This window comes from Schistocerca piceifrons, chromosome 2, assembly GCF_021461385.2.
Source record: "Schistocerca piceifrons isolate TAMUIC-IGC-003096 chromosome 2, iqSchPice1.1, whole genome shotgun sequence".
Lineage (NCBI taxonomy): Eukaryota > Metazoa > Arthropoda > Insecta > Orthoptera > Acrididae > Schistocerca > Schistocerca piceifrons.
In genome coordinates, this window is record NC_060139.1 from 739,129,155 (window position 1) to 739,147,366 (window position 18,212).

At 41.6% G+C, this 18,212-nt stretch overlaps 1 protein-coding gene across 1 annotated transcript in view; it reads right to left on the reverse strand.

Moving 5' to 3' along the window:
* The window catches only part of LOC124775062 (protein takeout-like), a 187,945-nt gene that overhangs the window by 27,569 nt on the left and 142,164 nt on the right, over nucleotides 1-18,212 (reverse strand). The window contains exon 3 of the mRNA XM_047249857.1: nucleotides 12,405-12,552. Within this exon, the coding sequence (XP_047105813.1) occupies nucleotides 12,405-12,552 (148 nt within the window). The remainder of the gene's footprint in view (nucleotides 1-12,404; nucleotides 12,553-18,212) is intronic.

An 18,212-nucleotide genomic window follows, 5' to 3' on the forward strand; every position in this document is an offset into this window, starting at 1 on the left:
ATTGTTTATTGTTGCTCCGTCTGTAACGGTGCCGTACTGTCGTCGTTCCGAAACTGCAAGAATTCTGTCCACTCTTTGTAATTTGGATTCCACATATCATTTTCATGCAAAAGCATCGCGGATCGACTTTGCAGTGGTAACCTCGTTAACGAAGTGTCCGAAGTATGGCATAGGCCTACTGTTGTAGGTAAATCGTTCTTTAGAAATCGGAAATATATTTAATCTCTCATGTGTATGCTGCAACAAGGGCTCACATTTCGTGTTTGGCGAGTGTAGGCACGATAAATAAAGCCTGTGACTGTGGCATGGAAACATGTGACCTTCAAGAAACTGCCGTTACGAAGTTTTCTCTTTGAGCAGAAGAAAACACTGCCAATGCGTTCAATAGGAACTTACAGCAGCAAAAACGATTTGTTCGCAAGTTGGAGACAGTCGTAAAATCTCTCACTGTGAAAATATCTAGTGACAATGCCGGTAGTGAAAATAAGAACTGTTGAATTGTGCCGGAAGTGCCTTCACGCGTGAAACAATACCAGCAAGTGTTTACAACGGCTGTGTCTACCAAAAACAGCTCTGAAGTGATTTCAGATGATAAATGTACCCGTACGATAATTCAGACATTGAGAAAACCAAATTTTTCTTTTGATACTGTGAATATTCCCATGAAAGTGCCGCAAGTACAAAGAAATTATACAAAATTGAGTAACAAGGATAGTACATTTCCCTGTGGCAACATGAAGTGCCATAGCGTAAGTTATAAAGACAGAAAAGTGGTACCATAGTTTTAGCTGATAGCCATGGTCGAAATATTTCGAAGACACTTAATGAAATGAACATTAACGTAACATCTTTCGTAAAACCAGGTGCACCTATATACGAAGTAACAAAGGATTGCAGTAAATTATCGGAGACACACAAAAAATTATGTTGTTGTATTAATAGTAGGTTCTAATGATGTGTACCATAATACAGCTAAACAGGCTGTCAGAGAAACAGCGAAAGCCCTAAACAATTTACGGAATGTAAACGCGATCCTCTCGAGCATACCAACAAGATTTCCTATATCGTGTGTCAACACAGAAATCGAAAACACCAATAGGAAATTACAGAAAATTGCTAAAGTATTTCCTGATGCATCTTTTGTCAAATGTCATTCTCATGAAAGGGATCATTATACTAGGCATGGCAAGCACTTAAATAACAAGGGAAACTGATTTACGTGTCGCCAAAGTAGAGAACATATTAGTAACATAACTAAGGGAAACAAGTCACAGACCGCCCTAGAAATGGGAGTAAAAGGAGATCGAGGTGCTGAAAATGTAAAGGTGAAAAATAACTTGTCAGTTGGCGTACAAATCGAAACGCAGGGTTCATCTAAAACACTCTCCTGTGTTGAAGTTGTGATCTCACCTACAAGATTAACATCATCTGAAGAAGAAAAAGATATGACACAGAAATTCCACATGCAACAAATGGGAAGAAATCTTCATCAAGCAATCCAAATAAAAGGTTGTTGTGCAGAAGAAATGCTGAGTCTCCTAAACATCTCAAGGATTTTTTATGCGTGGGCCTGTAGAAAAAGCGTCAAGTGTCTCCTCCCTCCTGTCTCAAGACACTCCAGTGGTTTCTCAGTCAGGTAACAACAGCACTAATAGAATAAAACAAATCAACTTCTTATTAACATTCATGAAAAGGATTGTACAAATAATGCTCAGATTTTGTGCTTAACTGAGCATCATGTTACTGATAAATGTGTTTTACCATCTATAGTAAGTTATAGTTTAGTAACATACTACTGTAGGTAAAGTAAAGATAAACGTGGAGTAGCAATTTATGTCAATGATAGTGTAGCGTACAAAGCTATAGATATTAAGATATATTGTGTGGAACAACAATTCGAGGCATGTGCAACAGAAGTAATAACTAAATTCTATACAGTAATAGTATTGGCTGTCTATAGGGCACCCTCAGATGACATAAAAACTTTTCTACATATAATGGAAGTACTGCTGTCAGGGTTACCTGCAAAAACAAAGGATATTATGTGATTCTTGAGTTTCTCCCGGCGTATTTGATAATCAAAATATCCACGGGTGTGCTGCCGGTCTATAGTGTCAAACGGGCACAATATTTCGGTGATCATACATGTCGCCATCATCAGGTGAACTGACGGACTGAGCTCCTGTGAACGTGCCGGCACGGAGATCCGTACGCTATGGCTGCTCAGAGGGAACTGGGTTCGGTCGCGGCGGCGGCCGATTTAAATACCCTCCGCCCGCGGCGCGCTCCCTCCGCCGTCCGCACCCCACGCCGCGGTCGCGCGGTGGAACAGATTGCGACGGCGTCTGGGATGACGTCGGTGTGATGGTCTGTCCGCCGTGGTCGTCACAACTATACGTTTGCTCGATTTACTCTTGATTAACCCAATCGCTGGTTCCCAAGCCTTGCTAAGATATAGCCACAGTCACGGTTTATGAGGTCGTCATTGGTGCGAATTTCGATGGCCTCTCTAACAACGCTGTCCCAGTATCTCGACGTCTGTACCAGAATCCTCGTGCGGTCATACTCCATGGCGTGATTTTCCGACAAACATTGTTCAGCGACCGCCGTCTTGCTCGGATACATCAGTCGAGTGTGCCTCTGGTGTTCACGGCATCGATCCTCGACGGTACGCATCGTCTGACCAATATACGACTTGCCACATTGACACGGAATCTGGTACACGCCGGCCTTCCTCAAACCGAGGTCATCTTTGGCGTTCCCCACCAGTGCACGAGTTTTATTTGGAGGACAAAACACAGTTCCGACCCGGTGTTTCTTCAGAATGCGGGCGATTTTCCCCGAGAGTGCGCCTGTGTATGGAATAAATGCAGTGCCTACCTCCTCCCTCGTGACTTCATCCATCTCAACAGGTTGTGCTGCAGTGGTTCGGCGGAGAGCACGTTGAATCTGCCACTCTGAGTACCCATTTTTTCGAAATACAGTTCTCAGATGTTCCGATTCCTGGGGTAGACTCTCTGCGTCAGAGATAGTGCGCGCCCTATGTACTAGAGTTTTAAGTACCCCATTCCTCTGTGAAAGGTCGTGGCAGCTGTCTGCGTGCAAATACAGATCAGTGTGCGTTGTCTTCCGATACACTCCATGACCTAGGGTGCCGTCAGCCCTTCTCTTGACCAAGACGTCGAGGAAAGGTAATTTACCCTCCATTTCAGTCTCCATAGTGAATTTGATGTTGGGGTGTATGGAGTTTAGATGTGTAAGGAAGTCAAGGAGTTTATCCATGCCATGTTGCCAGATGACGAACGTGTCGTCCACGTAACGGAAAAAGCAAGTAGGTTTCCATACGGATGACGACAGGGCTTCCTCCTCGAAGTTCTCCATGTACAAATTCGCTACCTCCGGTGAGAGTGGGCTACCCATGGCGACTCCCTCCGTTTGTTCGTAGTATTCTCCATTAAAAAGAAAATACGTGGAAGTCAAGACATGCCTAAAAAGTTCAGTGGTCTTCTCGTCAAACTTCTGACTAATCAATTCTAGTGACTCTCGCAGGGGTACCCTCGTAAACAAGGAAACGACGTCAAAACTCACCATGATATCTGACTCATCCAACCTGAAGCTATCAAGGCGTTTAACAAAATCCACGGAATTACGGATGTGATGAGGGCATTTACCCACATAAGGACTTAAAATTCCCGTCAGATATTTGGCCAACAAATATGTAGGAGCCCTGATGTTGCTGACAATGGGGCGTAATGGTACCCCCTCTTTGTGAACCTTCGGGAGTCCATATAGTCTAGGCGGTACCGGACCTTGGGGTAACAATTTCTTAGCGTCACCCTCGGGTAAATCTGCGTCCTTGAGAAGCGCCCTCGTCTTGTTCTCCACCTTCTTTGTAGGGTCAACGCTGATCTTCCGGTAGGAATCGTCATTTAGCAGGCTCTGCATCTTATCAGTGTAGTCCTTACGGGAGACAACAACTGTAGCATTGCCTTTGTCAGCCGGTAAGACAACAATTTCAGAGCGCTCCCTCAGATCACGAATGGCCGCCCTCTCTTTATTGCTGATATTTGACTTCATCGGCTTGGATTTCGTCAACGCACGACAAGTTTCACGACGTATTTCCTCGGCTGATTCTGGCGGAAGTCGAGCTGCAACCTGTTCAACAGCACTAACAATTTCTGCGACCGGAGTGAACTTGGGGGTGGGAGCGAAGTTGAGACCTTTCTGCAAAACCGAGACCGCATCATCACTCAACACCATGCCACTCAAATTGATGACAGTCTTGCACGGAACCTGCAGAGATGGTTTGTCAAGGAGACGTGAGAACTTAGCTGTTTGACGTCCCGTAGCCTTCTTATGGGCGGAATCAGCTGATGATGGCGACATGTATGATCGCCGAAATATTGTGCCCGTTGGACACTATAGACCGGCAGCACACCCGTGGATATTTTGATTATCAACCTCTGTCAATGCTTCCCTTCAGAAGGGTGTTTTTCCCAGTAGACTTAAGTATGCCATTGTGAAAACCTTGTACAAAAAGGGCGATAAAACTGAACAAAATAACCATCGAAAACTCAAAATATACACAACTAACAACTACATGTCAATATATTTTTCTCTTATGTGTTTTGTCTGTAAAAATAAAGAGATATTTCAACCAAACAGTAATTATCATGAGCATAACACGTCGAGGAAGAATGATATACACAGCGAGCATAGAAATTTGAACTTGGCGCAAAAGGGTGTCCACTACACTGTAACAAAACTCTTCAATGCTCTTCCTCCTGAAATAAAGATAGAGATTCATAACAAGAATAAGTTTAACAATGCACTAAAAATAATTTCTGCTAGAGAAAGCTTTTTACAGTCTAGATTAATTTTTATATAAATAAACTGCAAAATTTTAATGTTATATAACACAAGTTGACATAACGCCACTAAGAATGTTATTTAACTTGAACTCTGTATCTGCTTGTGCTCTTTGTCTGTTTCTCCGTAGTGCTGTAATGATTCTAAGAAAATATATATCGTCTTTTTTCTTTATTGCTGCGCAAAGACTTTATTGTATAAATTTTTATATAATTATGTACTCAAATGTCTGCATATGCTGTTAGATTATACTGTATTTGTAAAAAATTGACTCATTCCACGTCCTTGTGAACCCAACACAGTTGGACCTATGGAACACGAAATAAAATCTATCAAAATCAAATCAATCAATCAATACCTCATTACTTTTGAGCTTATAATGTATTCTAAGATTCTACAAAAGATTGATGTCAAGGATACTGGATAGTAGTTTTGTGCATCACGTCTACTACCCTTCATGCTGAAGGGTGTGACATAGGCTTCCTTCCAATTACTTGGCATGGTTTTTGTTTGAGGGCTCTACAATAGATTGTAGTTACAAGACAGACTAAATCGCAAATTCAGTATAGAATATGACAGGGAACCCATCTGGCCTTTGAAGTCTGTTCAATTTTATCGATTTCTGCTGCTTCTATATACCACTTATACTAATACTTACTCATTCATCTTTTCAGCATTACGAGTAGTGAATTAGGTCAAGTCTGAGTTTTCTTTTCTAAAGGAACATTTGAAAACGGAGTTAAACGTTTCTGATATGGTTTCACTACTGTCAGTTTCTATTTTGTGTCATCTGTAAGTGACTGGAAACCAACTTTGTGCCACTAAAATCGTTTACATACTATGAGAATGTCATTGGGTTTTGTGAAATATCATTCGACAGCGTTTTGCTGTGGTGGTCTTTGAAGGCTTCATACATTCCTGTCTTGACATCCAAACGCAGCATCTGTCATGGAGGACCCCTACCATTATCAACTATTAACCTACTTACACACGGTCCAGTCAATTTAATGCGATCACCGCCTATGTTCGTCGTCAACGTGTAATAACTACTCACAAACGGCAGGTGACAGCACTATCAGAGGAGGACATGCAAACCGTGTTGGGGGGACACGGAAAACAGTGCACTCATTGTAGCAATGTGGAAATGGAGCGATTTACCTGATGTCGAGATGGCCACGATCATTGGTTTTCGTGCCACCGATAGAAGCGTTACCGAAATGGCAAAGTTCGTAAACTGATCGTGTGCCACTTTGGTTAAAGTATGCCATGCATGGCAAAATGGCGCTATCCAAAACCAGCGTCAAGGCAGCGTGGACCATAGATGACAGGGTCCGCAGCTCGTGGTCTCGCGGTCGTGTTCTTGCTTCCCAAGCACAAGTTCCCGGGTTTGATACCTGGTGGGGTCAGGGGTTTTCATCTGCCTCGAGATGACTGGGTGTTTGTGTTGTTCTCCTCATTTCATCATCATTCGTGAATGTGGCGAGTTTGGACTGAGCAAAGGTAATGAATTTGTATGGGTGCTGATAACCGTGCAATTGAGCGCCCCAACAAAACAAACATCATCATCATCATCGTAGATGACAGGGGTGAACGACGGTTACGAAAATGTGTACGAGTGAATAGAAGTATAACTGTTGGACAACTGACAACCCAGATGGACCAAGGGGTCAGCGTGCAGCGAACATACTTGCATACTGGCCTCTGCAGCAGGCGCCTGGTTCGCACACCTACAATGACTGCTGTTCATCAGCGGCGAAGGCTGGAATCTGCACGTCAATACCGCGACTGGATATCCATTGAGTGGCGACAGGTGGTCTTTTCAGATGAATAAAATTTTATGCTGCGTTGGACAGATGGCTTTTTGTGTGCATGGCTTGAAACATCCTGCGGAATGTTTTCGTGGCATTTCCTGGATGATCTCGCCTTTCTGGAAGGCACAATGAATCAAGGCAAGTATGCATTTATCCTTGGACCCTTGTTCACCCCTAACTGTAGTTCATTTTTCCTCGGCACAATGGCATCTACCTGGAGGACAATGAAACATGTCAAACAGCTCGAAGTGTATGTGTGCGGTTTGAAGAGCACCAGGATGAGTTCGCTGTACTCCCCTGTCACCAAATTCCCGAAGTAAAAGCCAATTGAGAATGTGTCGGACCATCTCAACTGGGCTGTTGGCGCTTTGGATTCTGAGCTGCGAAACCTAGTGCAGTTGGCCACAGCACTGGAGTTCGCATGGTTCCACATACCTGTTGACAGCTTCCAGAACCTCATTGACTCTCTTTCTACGCGTCTCGTAGCGGTCCACACTGCAGAAGGTAATTTATTCAAGCTTTTGACAGGTGGTCACACTAATATGACTGGACAGTGTATAGGAGAAACCTTCAGGAAATAAACTACTATGGGAAACTATAAATAGATCTTGATAGAATATATTGTTCACAACTGGCTTTAAAAATCTATAATATTGATATAGATCTGTTGTTAGTCAATATATGAAAGATGGTAGCTTAGCTTGAAAGAAGTGACAGAAAACACATGGAAAATAATTTGCCGGATATAGACTGGGAGACTCAAACGTTCATAACGGGTGGCAGGGACAAAGAATTTAGTGAAATTTTTTTAAGTGCTTTATCTGAAAACTACCTTGAGCAGTTAAACAGAGAACCGACTCGTGGTGATAACATATTAGACCTTCTGGTGACAAACAGACCCGAACTATTTGAAACAGTTAACGCAGAACAGGGAATCAGCGATCATAAAGCGGTTACTGCATCGATGATTTCAGCCGTAAATAGAAATTTTAAAAAAGGTAGGAAGATTTTTCTGTTTAGCAAAAGTGACAAAAAGCAGATTACAGAGTACCTGACGGCTCAACACAAAAGTTTTGTCTCAAGTACAGATAGTGTTGAGGATCAGTGGACAAAGTTCAAAACCATCGTACAATATGCGTTAGATGAGTATGTGCCAAGCAAGATCGTAAGAGATGGAAAAAAGCCACCGTGGTACAACAACCGAGTTAGAAAACTGCTGCGGAAGCAAAGGGAACTTCACAGCAAACATAAACATAGCCAAAGCCTTGCAGACAAACAAAAATTACGCGAAGCGAAATGTAGTGCGAGGAGGGCTATACGAGAGGCGTTCAATGAATTCGAATGTAAAGTTCTATGTACTGACTTGGCAGAAAATCCTAAGAAATTTTGGTCTTATGTCAAAACAAAATGTCCAGACACTCTGTGACCAAAATGGTACTGAAACAGAGGATGACAGACTAAAGGCCGAAATACTAAATGTCTTTTTCCAAAGCTATTTCACAGAGGAAGACTGCACTGTAGTTCCTTCTCTAGATTGTCGCACAGATGACAAAATGGTAGATATCGAAATAGACGACAGAGGGATAGAGAAACAATTAAAATCGCTCAAAAGAGGAAAGGCCGCTGGACCTGATGAGATACCAGTTCGATTATACACAGGGTGCGCGAAGGAACTTGCCCCTCTTCTTGCGGCAGTGTACCGTAGGTCTCCAGAAGAGCGTAGCGTTCCAAAGGATTGGAAAAGGGCACAGGTCATCCCCGTTTTCAAGAAGGGATGTCGAGCAGATGTGCAGAACTATAGACCTATATCTCTAACGTCGATCAGTTGTAGAATTTTGGAACACGTATTTTGTTCGAGTATAATGACTTTTCTGGAGACTAGAAATCTACTCTGTAGGAATCAGCATGGGTTTCGAAAGAGACGGTCGTGTGAAACCCAGCTCGCGCTATTCGTCCACGAGACTCAGAGGGCCATAGACACGGGTTCTCAGGTAGTTGCCGTGTTTCTTGACTTCCGCAAGGCGTTCGATACAGTTCCCCACAGTCGTTTAATGAACAAAGTAAGAGCATATGGACTATCAGACCAATTGTGTGATTGGATTGAAGAGTTCCTAGATAACAGAATGAAGCATGTCATTCTCAATGGAGAGAAGTCTTTCGAAATAAGAGTGATTTCAGGTGTGCCCAAAGGGGAGTGTCGTAGGACCGTTGCTATTCACAATATACATAATTGACCTTGTGGATGACATCAGAAGTTCACTGAGGCTTTTTGCAGATGATGCTGTGGTGTGTCGAGACGTTGTAACAATGGAAAATTGTACTGAAATGCAGGAGGATCTGCAGCGAATTGATGCATGGTGCAGGGAATGGCAATTGAATCTCAATGTAGACAAGTATAACGTGCTGCGAATACATAGAAAGATAGATCCTTTATCATTTAGCTACAAAATAGCAGGTCAGCAACTGGAAGCAGTTAATTCCATAAATTATCTGGGAGTACGCACTAGGAGTGATTTAAAATGGAATGATCATATAAAGTTGATCGTCGGTAAAGCAGATGCCAGACTGAGATTCATTGGAAGAATCCTAAGGAAATGCAATCCGAAAACAAAGGAAGTAGGTTACAGTACGCTTGTTCGCCCACTGCTTGAATACTGCTCAGCAGTGTGGGATCTGTACCAGATTGGGTTGATAGAAGAGATAGAGAAGATCCAACGGAGAGCAGCGGCTTCGTTACAGGTTCATTCAGTATTCGCGAAAGCGTTACGGAGATGATAGATAAACTCCAGTGGAACGCTCTGCAGGAGAGACGCTCAGTAGCTCGGTACGGGCTTTTGTTAAAGTTTCGAGAACATACCTTCACCGAAGAGTCAAGCAGTATATTGCTCCCTCCTACGTATATCTCGCGAAGAGACCATGAGGATAAAATCAGAGAGATTAGAGCCCACAAGAAGCATACCGACAATCCTTCTTTCCACAAACAATACGAGACTGGAATAGAAGGGAGAACCGATAGAGGTACTCAAGGTACCCTCCGCCACACACCGTCAGGTGGCTTGCGGAGTATGGATGTAGATGTAGATAGAAGCAGATGGGAAGATTGTAAGAACACGAAATTGTAATCTGAAATTAAACAAAAGAGAAAATACAAAAAGAAGGTAGGGAAATATTAACAGGGAGAAAGCAACAGCTAGATAATGTGGAATCTCAAGCAGAAAGGATAGAGAGAAAAGCTATGACAGGAAATACAGAAGCCGAAGGAAAACAAAATAATTTAAGTGAAATGAAATGAATGAAGAGTAGTAGGTTCGTGTTTCAAATCCAGCTGTAACTGACATTCATTAGCAATAGTGCTGTGAAGAGATACTCAAATTTATCATATGGTGAAAGATATACCGACGTCCATGCTGAAATATATCATTCTGTGGTGAACAACTGGATATTAGGCTGTGACTGTACAGACACTTTGTCAAAGGCTGCTGACAAATTTGTGTATGAAGCAGTTCTGCCCAGTTCACGCATACTTCAGTAGCCAACTGGAATGTTTTTTTGAATAAGCACATAGTTCTAATTGCGTAAATATTATATAATGAGATTAATTGTAAAATACTCGGTAGTACTAATTCAACAAGAGAAACTTCAAGGTAACTTATGTTAACTGTTTTCTTGAAAATGAAGTTAAAAAATTCGTCACAAAAAGTGTGATAAACTATGATATGCCACAATGTTTAAAAGCTAATAGTTTCTCCCACCTTCTTAAACTATTATAACATTTTTTTTTCCATCAAAATAGATATAACAGACGAACTACGAATGAACTGTAGCTCTACACAGAAGCTGTGATGTATGCTACAGTATTTGTTGTTAAATGATGAAATCCGTACTTACTTTGTTCCATGTTCAATTATGCATGCATTTTAGTATTTGCACTTGAAGCTAAACTAGAGAAACTCTTACAAATCTGATCAAATGATGGTTGGAAACCTGCTACAATTTATGCCCATATTGACGTGCAAAACCGTCTTGTCATAACTGAATTCATTATGTGTTTGTGGTACATCTCTTTTTCTGAATAAAATGTTTAATTTGTCATCGTCTTCTAGCATGTTAAAAATTATGGTACAAGTTTGATTTCGAGTTTGAATCAAATGCTATTGAAAGAACCGCTGACTCCAGAATTTTCAAATGAAAGAAAAAGTCTCAACAACTGTCACGCTAACGAATGTCCCCAAGCATTACACAGAAAAATGCCAAGTACCTCATCCACAAGATTTTTGTTATTCCTTACTACTACAAGGGTGAGTCAAATGAATACCTTAAATATTTTTTAATATTATTTATTGTGCAGAAGTGGTACAAAGCTGTATCACTTTTCAACATAATCTCCCTCACGCTCAATGCAAGTCTTCCAGTTCTTACAAAGTGCATAAATTCCTTTAGAAAAAAATTCTTTTGGTAGTCTGAGCAACGACTCATGTACCGTGTGGCGTACCTCTTCATCAGAAAGGAACTTCTTTCCTCCCATTGCGTCTTTGAGTGGTCCAGACATATGGAAATCACTTGGGGCAACTTCTGGTGAGTATGGTGGATGAGGAAGACACTCAAATTGCAGGTCTGTGATTATTGCAACTATCGTACTGTCAGTGTGGGTATATTGTCACGTTGCAAAAGGACACCTTGTGATAGCAATCCATGTCGCTTTGATTTGATTGCAGGCTGCAGATGATTTTTTAGGAGAACTGTATATGATGAACTGGTGACAGTGGCCCCTCTAGGCATGTAATGCCCCAAAATGACGCCTTTTTCGTCCCAAAAGAGAGTCAGCATAACCTTCCCTGCAGATGGTTCTGTTGGAAACTTCTTTGGTTTTGGTGATGAGAAATGGCACCATTCCTTGCTCGCTCTCTTCGTTTCCAGTTGGTGGAAGTGAACCCAGGTTTCGTCCCCAGTAATTATTCTTGCGAGGAAGCCATCACCTTCTCGCTGAAGAAGTTCTTCACAAGCATCAACACGTCGTTCTCTCATTTCTGGAGTAAGCTGCCGTGGCACCCATCTTGCAGACACTTTGTGAAACTGGAGCACATCATGCACAATGTGGTGTGCTGACCCATGACTAATCTGTAAACATCCTGCAATGTCATTCAGTGTCACTCGGCGGTTTTTCTTCACTATGGCTTCAACTGCTGCAATGTTCTGTGGAGTCACAACTCGTTGCGCCTGACCTGGACGAGGAGAATATTCCACTGAAGTCACATCATTTGCGAACTTCCTACTCCATTCGTAGACTTGCTGCTGTGACAAACATGCCTCACCGCACTGAACCTTCATTCGTCGATGAACTTCAAGAGGTTTCACACCTTCACTACGCAAAAACCGAATAACAGAACGCTGTTCTTCTCTGGTGCAAGTCGCAAGTGGGGCGGCCATCTTTATACTGATACTGCGACGGTATGAGTGCATCTGCACTACGCTGCCATCTACAGGCCATTCTGCACGCTTTTTGAAGCACGGTTACCAACTTACAGGATAACGGTGCGAAATTTCGATTTGTTATTACAAATTTAAGGTTTTCATTTGACTCACCCTCGTACAAGCACTAAGTAATACAGTATGTTTTAGTTGCATTTTTTAGTTAAAATTTATTCTAAGAAACTCTTTAGAGTTAGAAACGTTAGACATTTTCGTAAATGTAGAAGATTCTGTGTCTCAAGCTCAGCAGCATACCTAACGTCATCGATACTTGTGTCAGCAAGCCCATAGACAGTTGCGTTGTTGGCGGTGAAGGCCAGCCCCAGTGGCCCCGAGCCTTCGTCCACAGCCAGCGTATCGATGCGCAACGGGTTCAGCGACGGGATACGGTACTGACGGTCCCCTGCAACAATACCAATGCACGTCACCATAGCGTGGATAAACTGTATTGCCGGAGAGTGCAGTACACAGAAAGGAAAGCAAATTGTGGAAATTTATAAATATATGTCCCTTCTGCAATAGGTAGACACAAAATTTTAATTTTCGTCTTGAAAAATAAAATTACGTAATTTTGTTTTTGTTTGTTTGGAGGTTTATAGCGGTAGTCATGGTATACAGTGATGTGTCTGTCACAGGTATTATAAAGGGGAATCAAAAAATTTTCGTTCGAAGGCCGTACAACCAGAATTAGTTTGTCAGTCAGGTAAAATCGGCTTGAGCGTTGAAGTAATCATTCCGCTGACGCATCAGATTAGAAATAACTTTTGGGAAAACACCGTGTCCTGCTGCTTGAAGAAATCCATAACTGATAGTTGAATGAAACCCTCAGCTGCCGACAGGTGATGTTGATATACCTCGATGGGGACAACTGAAAGTGTGTGCCTCGACCGGGACTCTAACCCGGGATCTTCTGCTTACATGGCAGACGCTCTATCCATCAGAGCCACCGAGGACACAGATCAATAACGCGACTGCAAGGACTTGTCCCTCGCAAGCTCCCCGTGAGACCCATATTCCCAATTGTCCACAATCTACTTACCTAATGTTAATAATAGTTGCACTATTCATTTGTGTCCCCGGTGGCTCAAAAGGATAGAGCGTCTACCATATAAGCAGGAGATCCCGGGTTCGAGTCCCGGTCGGGGCATTTATTTTCAGCTGTCCCCATCGAGGTATATCAACAACACCTGTCTGCAGCTGAGGGTTTCAATTAATTATCGTTTATTCTAGAGAAGCTGCATGGTCATCAATTGTATCTGTTCTTTCGGGAACAGTTTCTTTAAGGGACCGATGCGTGAGAATCGCACGGCGATAGATCAGCGTGGGTGCTCGAGTTTCTCCCATTTGAGTTGGCGTAGCTTTTGCTTTACAACATTTGGGATATGTGGACGTGCGTTATCATGACGCAGCAACATCCATTGTCACACACCATTCCACAACAGAGGTTTCCAACAGACGTGCTGCCCCATGCACATTCTTCGTTCTCGATTGGATGGCTACCGGTGTTCTTCTTTCCACAGCCAAGAAAAGAATAAAAGCCGGTTGGTCCTGTTCGGACGCATTTGATAATAACGTCGCACGTTTCCTCATTTACCTCACTCACATCGGAAAGACATGATGCCTCATTAATCCCTTGCGTATACGTCGGTGCTTATGTATAATAGCGCATCAGAGTCGCTCTACATTGCATATACGCTGTAGTGAGACCCCAAACGGAAAGTTTTTGGTCATCCTCTTACAAAACCAAATGGCGCAGCCTTTTAATATGGAGCAGACAGACTGCACCAGTTTGCTAGTCCGATCCACAAGCAATGGCATTCCGTGCAAGTGGTGACAAGGACGAGGACTGTATTGTTGCCGGTTCCAAGCCACAGTTTCGCTAAGCGCAATTTCTGATGAAAGCATGTGTCCCGCAAATTCTGTCTCTCGTTTGCTTGTTTTCAATGTGTCGCTCAGGGTCACCGTGAGCCATGACAACTAGCGACAAATGGAATAAAAATTCACTAAATAACTCTATATGACCGCGTACAATGCTCACATTGCGTACAACATTCACAACAGAGCGCTCAGAACAGTACTGAACGCGTGACGTAGGTGTGCAGAACAAGCCTAAATTCGATCGCCATCGTTCGTGACACCAACGCAACGATGTACTAGGAGTGCAGAATGTTCCAGCGAAATAAATAAAATTCAAATAAGCAGTTTTATTTTTCGGAGTTGTAATTTAATCTAATTAAATAAATATGAGACGCCTCATAGAGAAGAACAGTAATAAAAAGTTCTTAAGTCCGTAGATGATTTGGTTGTGCGGTAAGGACGCCTAAAGCGGCCAGGGCAGGTAAAGAGCAAGTGATCACTTCGTTTTATTCTATCGGAGACGGCGAACGTGTAAAATTATTGGAAGGGACTTCAACAAGTTTATTGGCGATAGCTGCACGTGTTCCTCTGCAATGAAATATTTTGTGTTTTCTGATGTAAGGCAAATGACAAATTAATTTTCATTTATGACAAACATATATATAGGGTGAAGAAATATTCGCGCACTAGGACTTCCGAACGCGATTTCTCACGTACTAGCAATATAAAAACGTCTCTCACAAGATTTGGTCCTCCGCAATTTCGGCCAGTAAACGGACGTTAGAGATAGACAATCTGGCAACACTGTTACCACATGCACAGTGGTGACCTCAGTCAGAAGCGTGCAATTGTGCTGGGCAGTTGGTGCATTGTATAACGTTTTGGGCTAACATGCAGGATGTCGAGAGTTCGATCCAGGGTTGAGGTCTATTTGTTTTTATTTGCTAGAAGTAATCTGAGTGGTACGGTATTTGGCGTCTTAATCGTCATACAGCAATTACAGTGGGTCTTCTACATGACATTTGCAGCTACGTACTACAAACACGCAAATGGAAATACAATCGTTTTCGTTGATCAGCTTTTAAAGAAACCTTGTGTATGATGTGGAAGCAAATTGTTTCGCGCCACTGAATCTACTAGATTCCAAACTTGTTTTGTACGTACCTTTCCCCAATGTTCCCATCGATTAATACCAACTGTTATCCTTACCACATTCAGGTCCACCACATTTCATTAAGCTCTTACGTCACCAGTAGGGCTTGCAACGTGCTTTGCAAATGATTTCGATGGGACCATTGGGGGAGCATACACACAAACCAGGTTTGGAATCTGGTAGATGCAGTGGCGCGAAAGAATTGGATTCCACGATCTGCTAAAGGCTTCTTTAAAAGCTAACCAATGAAAACTATTGCACTTCAATTTCTGTGTTTGTAGTTCGTAGCTGCAACTGTTTTGTAGAAGACCTACTGTAATCTCTGTATGACGATTAAGACGGCAGGTACCGTACCACGCAGACTACTTTTTTCAAATAAAAACCAATAAGTCTCAACCCAGAATCGAACCATCGCTCTCCTCCATGTTAACCCCAAATTCTATCCACTGCACCGACTGCCCAGCATTGATGTATTTGCTGACAGAGGCAGTTACCGTACACGTGATTACAGTGTTGCCAGATTGCCAATCTTTACCGACTATTTACTGCCCGAAATATGCGCAGGACGAAATTTTGTGACGGATATTTTTGTATTGTCAGTATGTTAAGACTCGCACTGTGCAAAGTCCGAGTGCGCGAATTTGTATTCACCCTGTATATTGTGACAGTTAATTGTTAAAATGCTGGTAAAGCGATATATTTTAACCTTCGGAGCCACGTGTTTATGAATTGTCTGTGTTATGTCATTTCCATAGCTGGACGACGTTAACCAAAACGTTGGCTTTGCTAATCGTCAATGTTTTACCAAAAAAGTTAACCATGTTGAATGTTAAAGCGTTGCTTTACAGGAGATTTATCGGAAGTTAAAGTTAATCGTTAACTCGTAACTGCTGATACCAACGATTACGTAATAATCGTAATATCTCTACTGTTAAAATGAGTGTCTGTGCATTAGGCTTTAAAGGTCTGCACAAGAAAGACTACAAAACCATTCATGAAAATAAAAAATAAGATTATCTTTCTTGTCAAAATGAAATTTCTCGAAGTAATGGTTCGTACCCGTAGGTAGGCTAGTTTGAATTTCAATGAAAAACTATCTACTTATTTAATAAAATGTTGCTTTAATAGAATACGTCCATCAACGATGCGTCGGCCCAATGTTCTCTTCGAAACTGAACTTTTACTGGTGTTTAAAGATTTTATTTGCAGCTCAAAGGACTTCCATTTGACGTCGTGTAAAGGAATCACGTAGGTGACAAAAAATTTACTATGCATTGGTCCACACTAGCTTGGGACACGCTGCTGCCAGTTGCTGCAATGCCAGAAGACTGTCCAAAGCTTCTCTGTTATCAGAGTACCACCACTGGTTCCGCTGTCTATAGAGTCTATCTGAATGCCCAAGTTTTATTTTTCATTTTGGCTTACCTCGAGCTGATCCTGCTTTCACTGTTTCGCTGTGCATACTGCGATTCATCTGCTCTCCTTATGGGTTGTTTCAAATAGTTAACCCTTAAGTTGTTCCATGACTCGTAAGGTGGGGTCACCGGGACCCCAATATTTGTTAATTCAAAATGTTCCCTGTTAACGTTCACTCAAAATCGAAACCATTTCTTTACAACCACACATCATATGTAAAGGTATCTAAATCGGATTGAACACAATAAATGTAAATTTTTGCTTTATAGAAAATTATATTTAACAAAACGCAAAACTGTAAAAATGAAAATTACAAAATATTAAACATTAAAATTAAAACATGTGTACAGGAAAATCATAAAAAATAGTGATTGATTTCTATTATTTACTATATAAGGAACATTAAAAAATTCGACGAAAGAGAATTTGAAAAACTATTATACAAATCACAAACACTTACAGGCAGTCTTCAAAGACACAATCTGTGCATATTGGTGTATTGCAACGAGAACGGCAGACTGGTGACCCTCCTCTGAAGTTGCGGTTCAACCAGCTGCCTAGCCAAATTTTTAACAAAGTCAAACCTTGATAATGGTCTATTTTCCGGCAATGATGACGAAATCACATATGAATTTACAGAAGAAGTATTCAACATTGCGTAAAAAAACAATAAGGGGCCACCTCCAGTTTCTTCTGTTTCTGCAGTATACTGTGCACTGCTCGTTAAGAGCATCGATTCCTCCTTTCGTGGCATTATAATGATGTATTATTTCAGGCTTTCCAGTTCCGTCAGTAACAGTGTGATGCACCAAGGAAACTAAAACCACTGCCTTTCTTGATTTGGGGACATAGCCAAAAACTGATATTCCTGATTTCCTTGCTTTTGAGGGAACATATTCCTTTGGGATTTCTTTTTTATTTTTCTTCAAAGTCCAACATAAGTAATGCCCCTTTTCCTCAACCCCCTCACAACTTCAATGGATGAGAACCAATTGTCAGCCGTGATATTGCGGTTGGTTCCTTCGACTGATTTTGTCAATCTAAGGACAGCCTGCCTTAGTTTTGAGAATTATTCTCTGCTTCTGACAAAATGTTACTATGATTTCCCTTGGTAGCATAAATGGATCCATCCTAAAAATAATGCGTTCTTGCATCATTGATTGCAAGAATTTTTATACCGTATTTTCTTGGCTTATTTGGGATATACATTCTAAATTTACACCTGACCCGAAAGACAATAAGCATTTCATCGATGCATGCTTGGTCACTAATAGAATAATTTTATTTACTACTTCTTTTAGAAATAGACTAAATATATGAGAAATTGCTGCGCTTGGGTCTGTTTTTGTACGCTCTAGTCCAGTAATTGAGTCGTCAAAACGGAGGGCAGCTAAAATTATTGCAAATCTTTTCTCTGGTATAGTGCATCTGAAAATTTCTCTGCCTGTCCCGTCAGTTGCATATACTGAATTCAAATCCTCATCATTTGATTTGAAAATAGCCATGAAAAAGAGAAATCCAAGGAATGCTTCAACTCCACAACATCAATATCTGCTACCAAACATTTTTATCTGTAAATTTATTTCTTATGGCCTCCATTTTTTTATTCGAGCATAATAATAATTCTTCTAAAATAT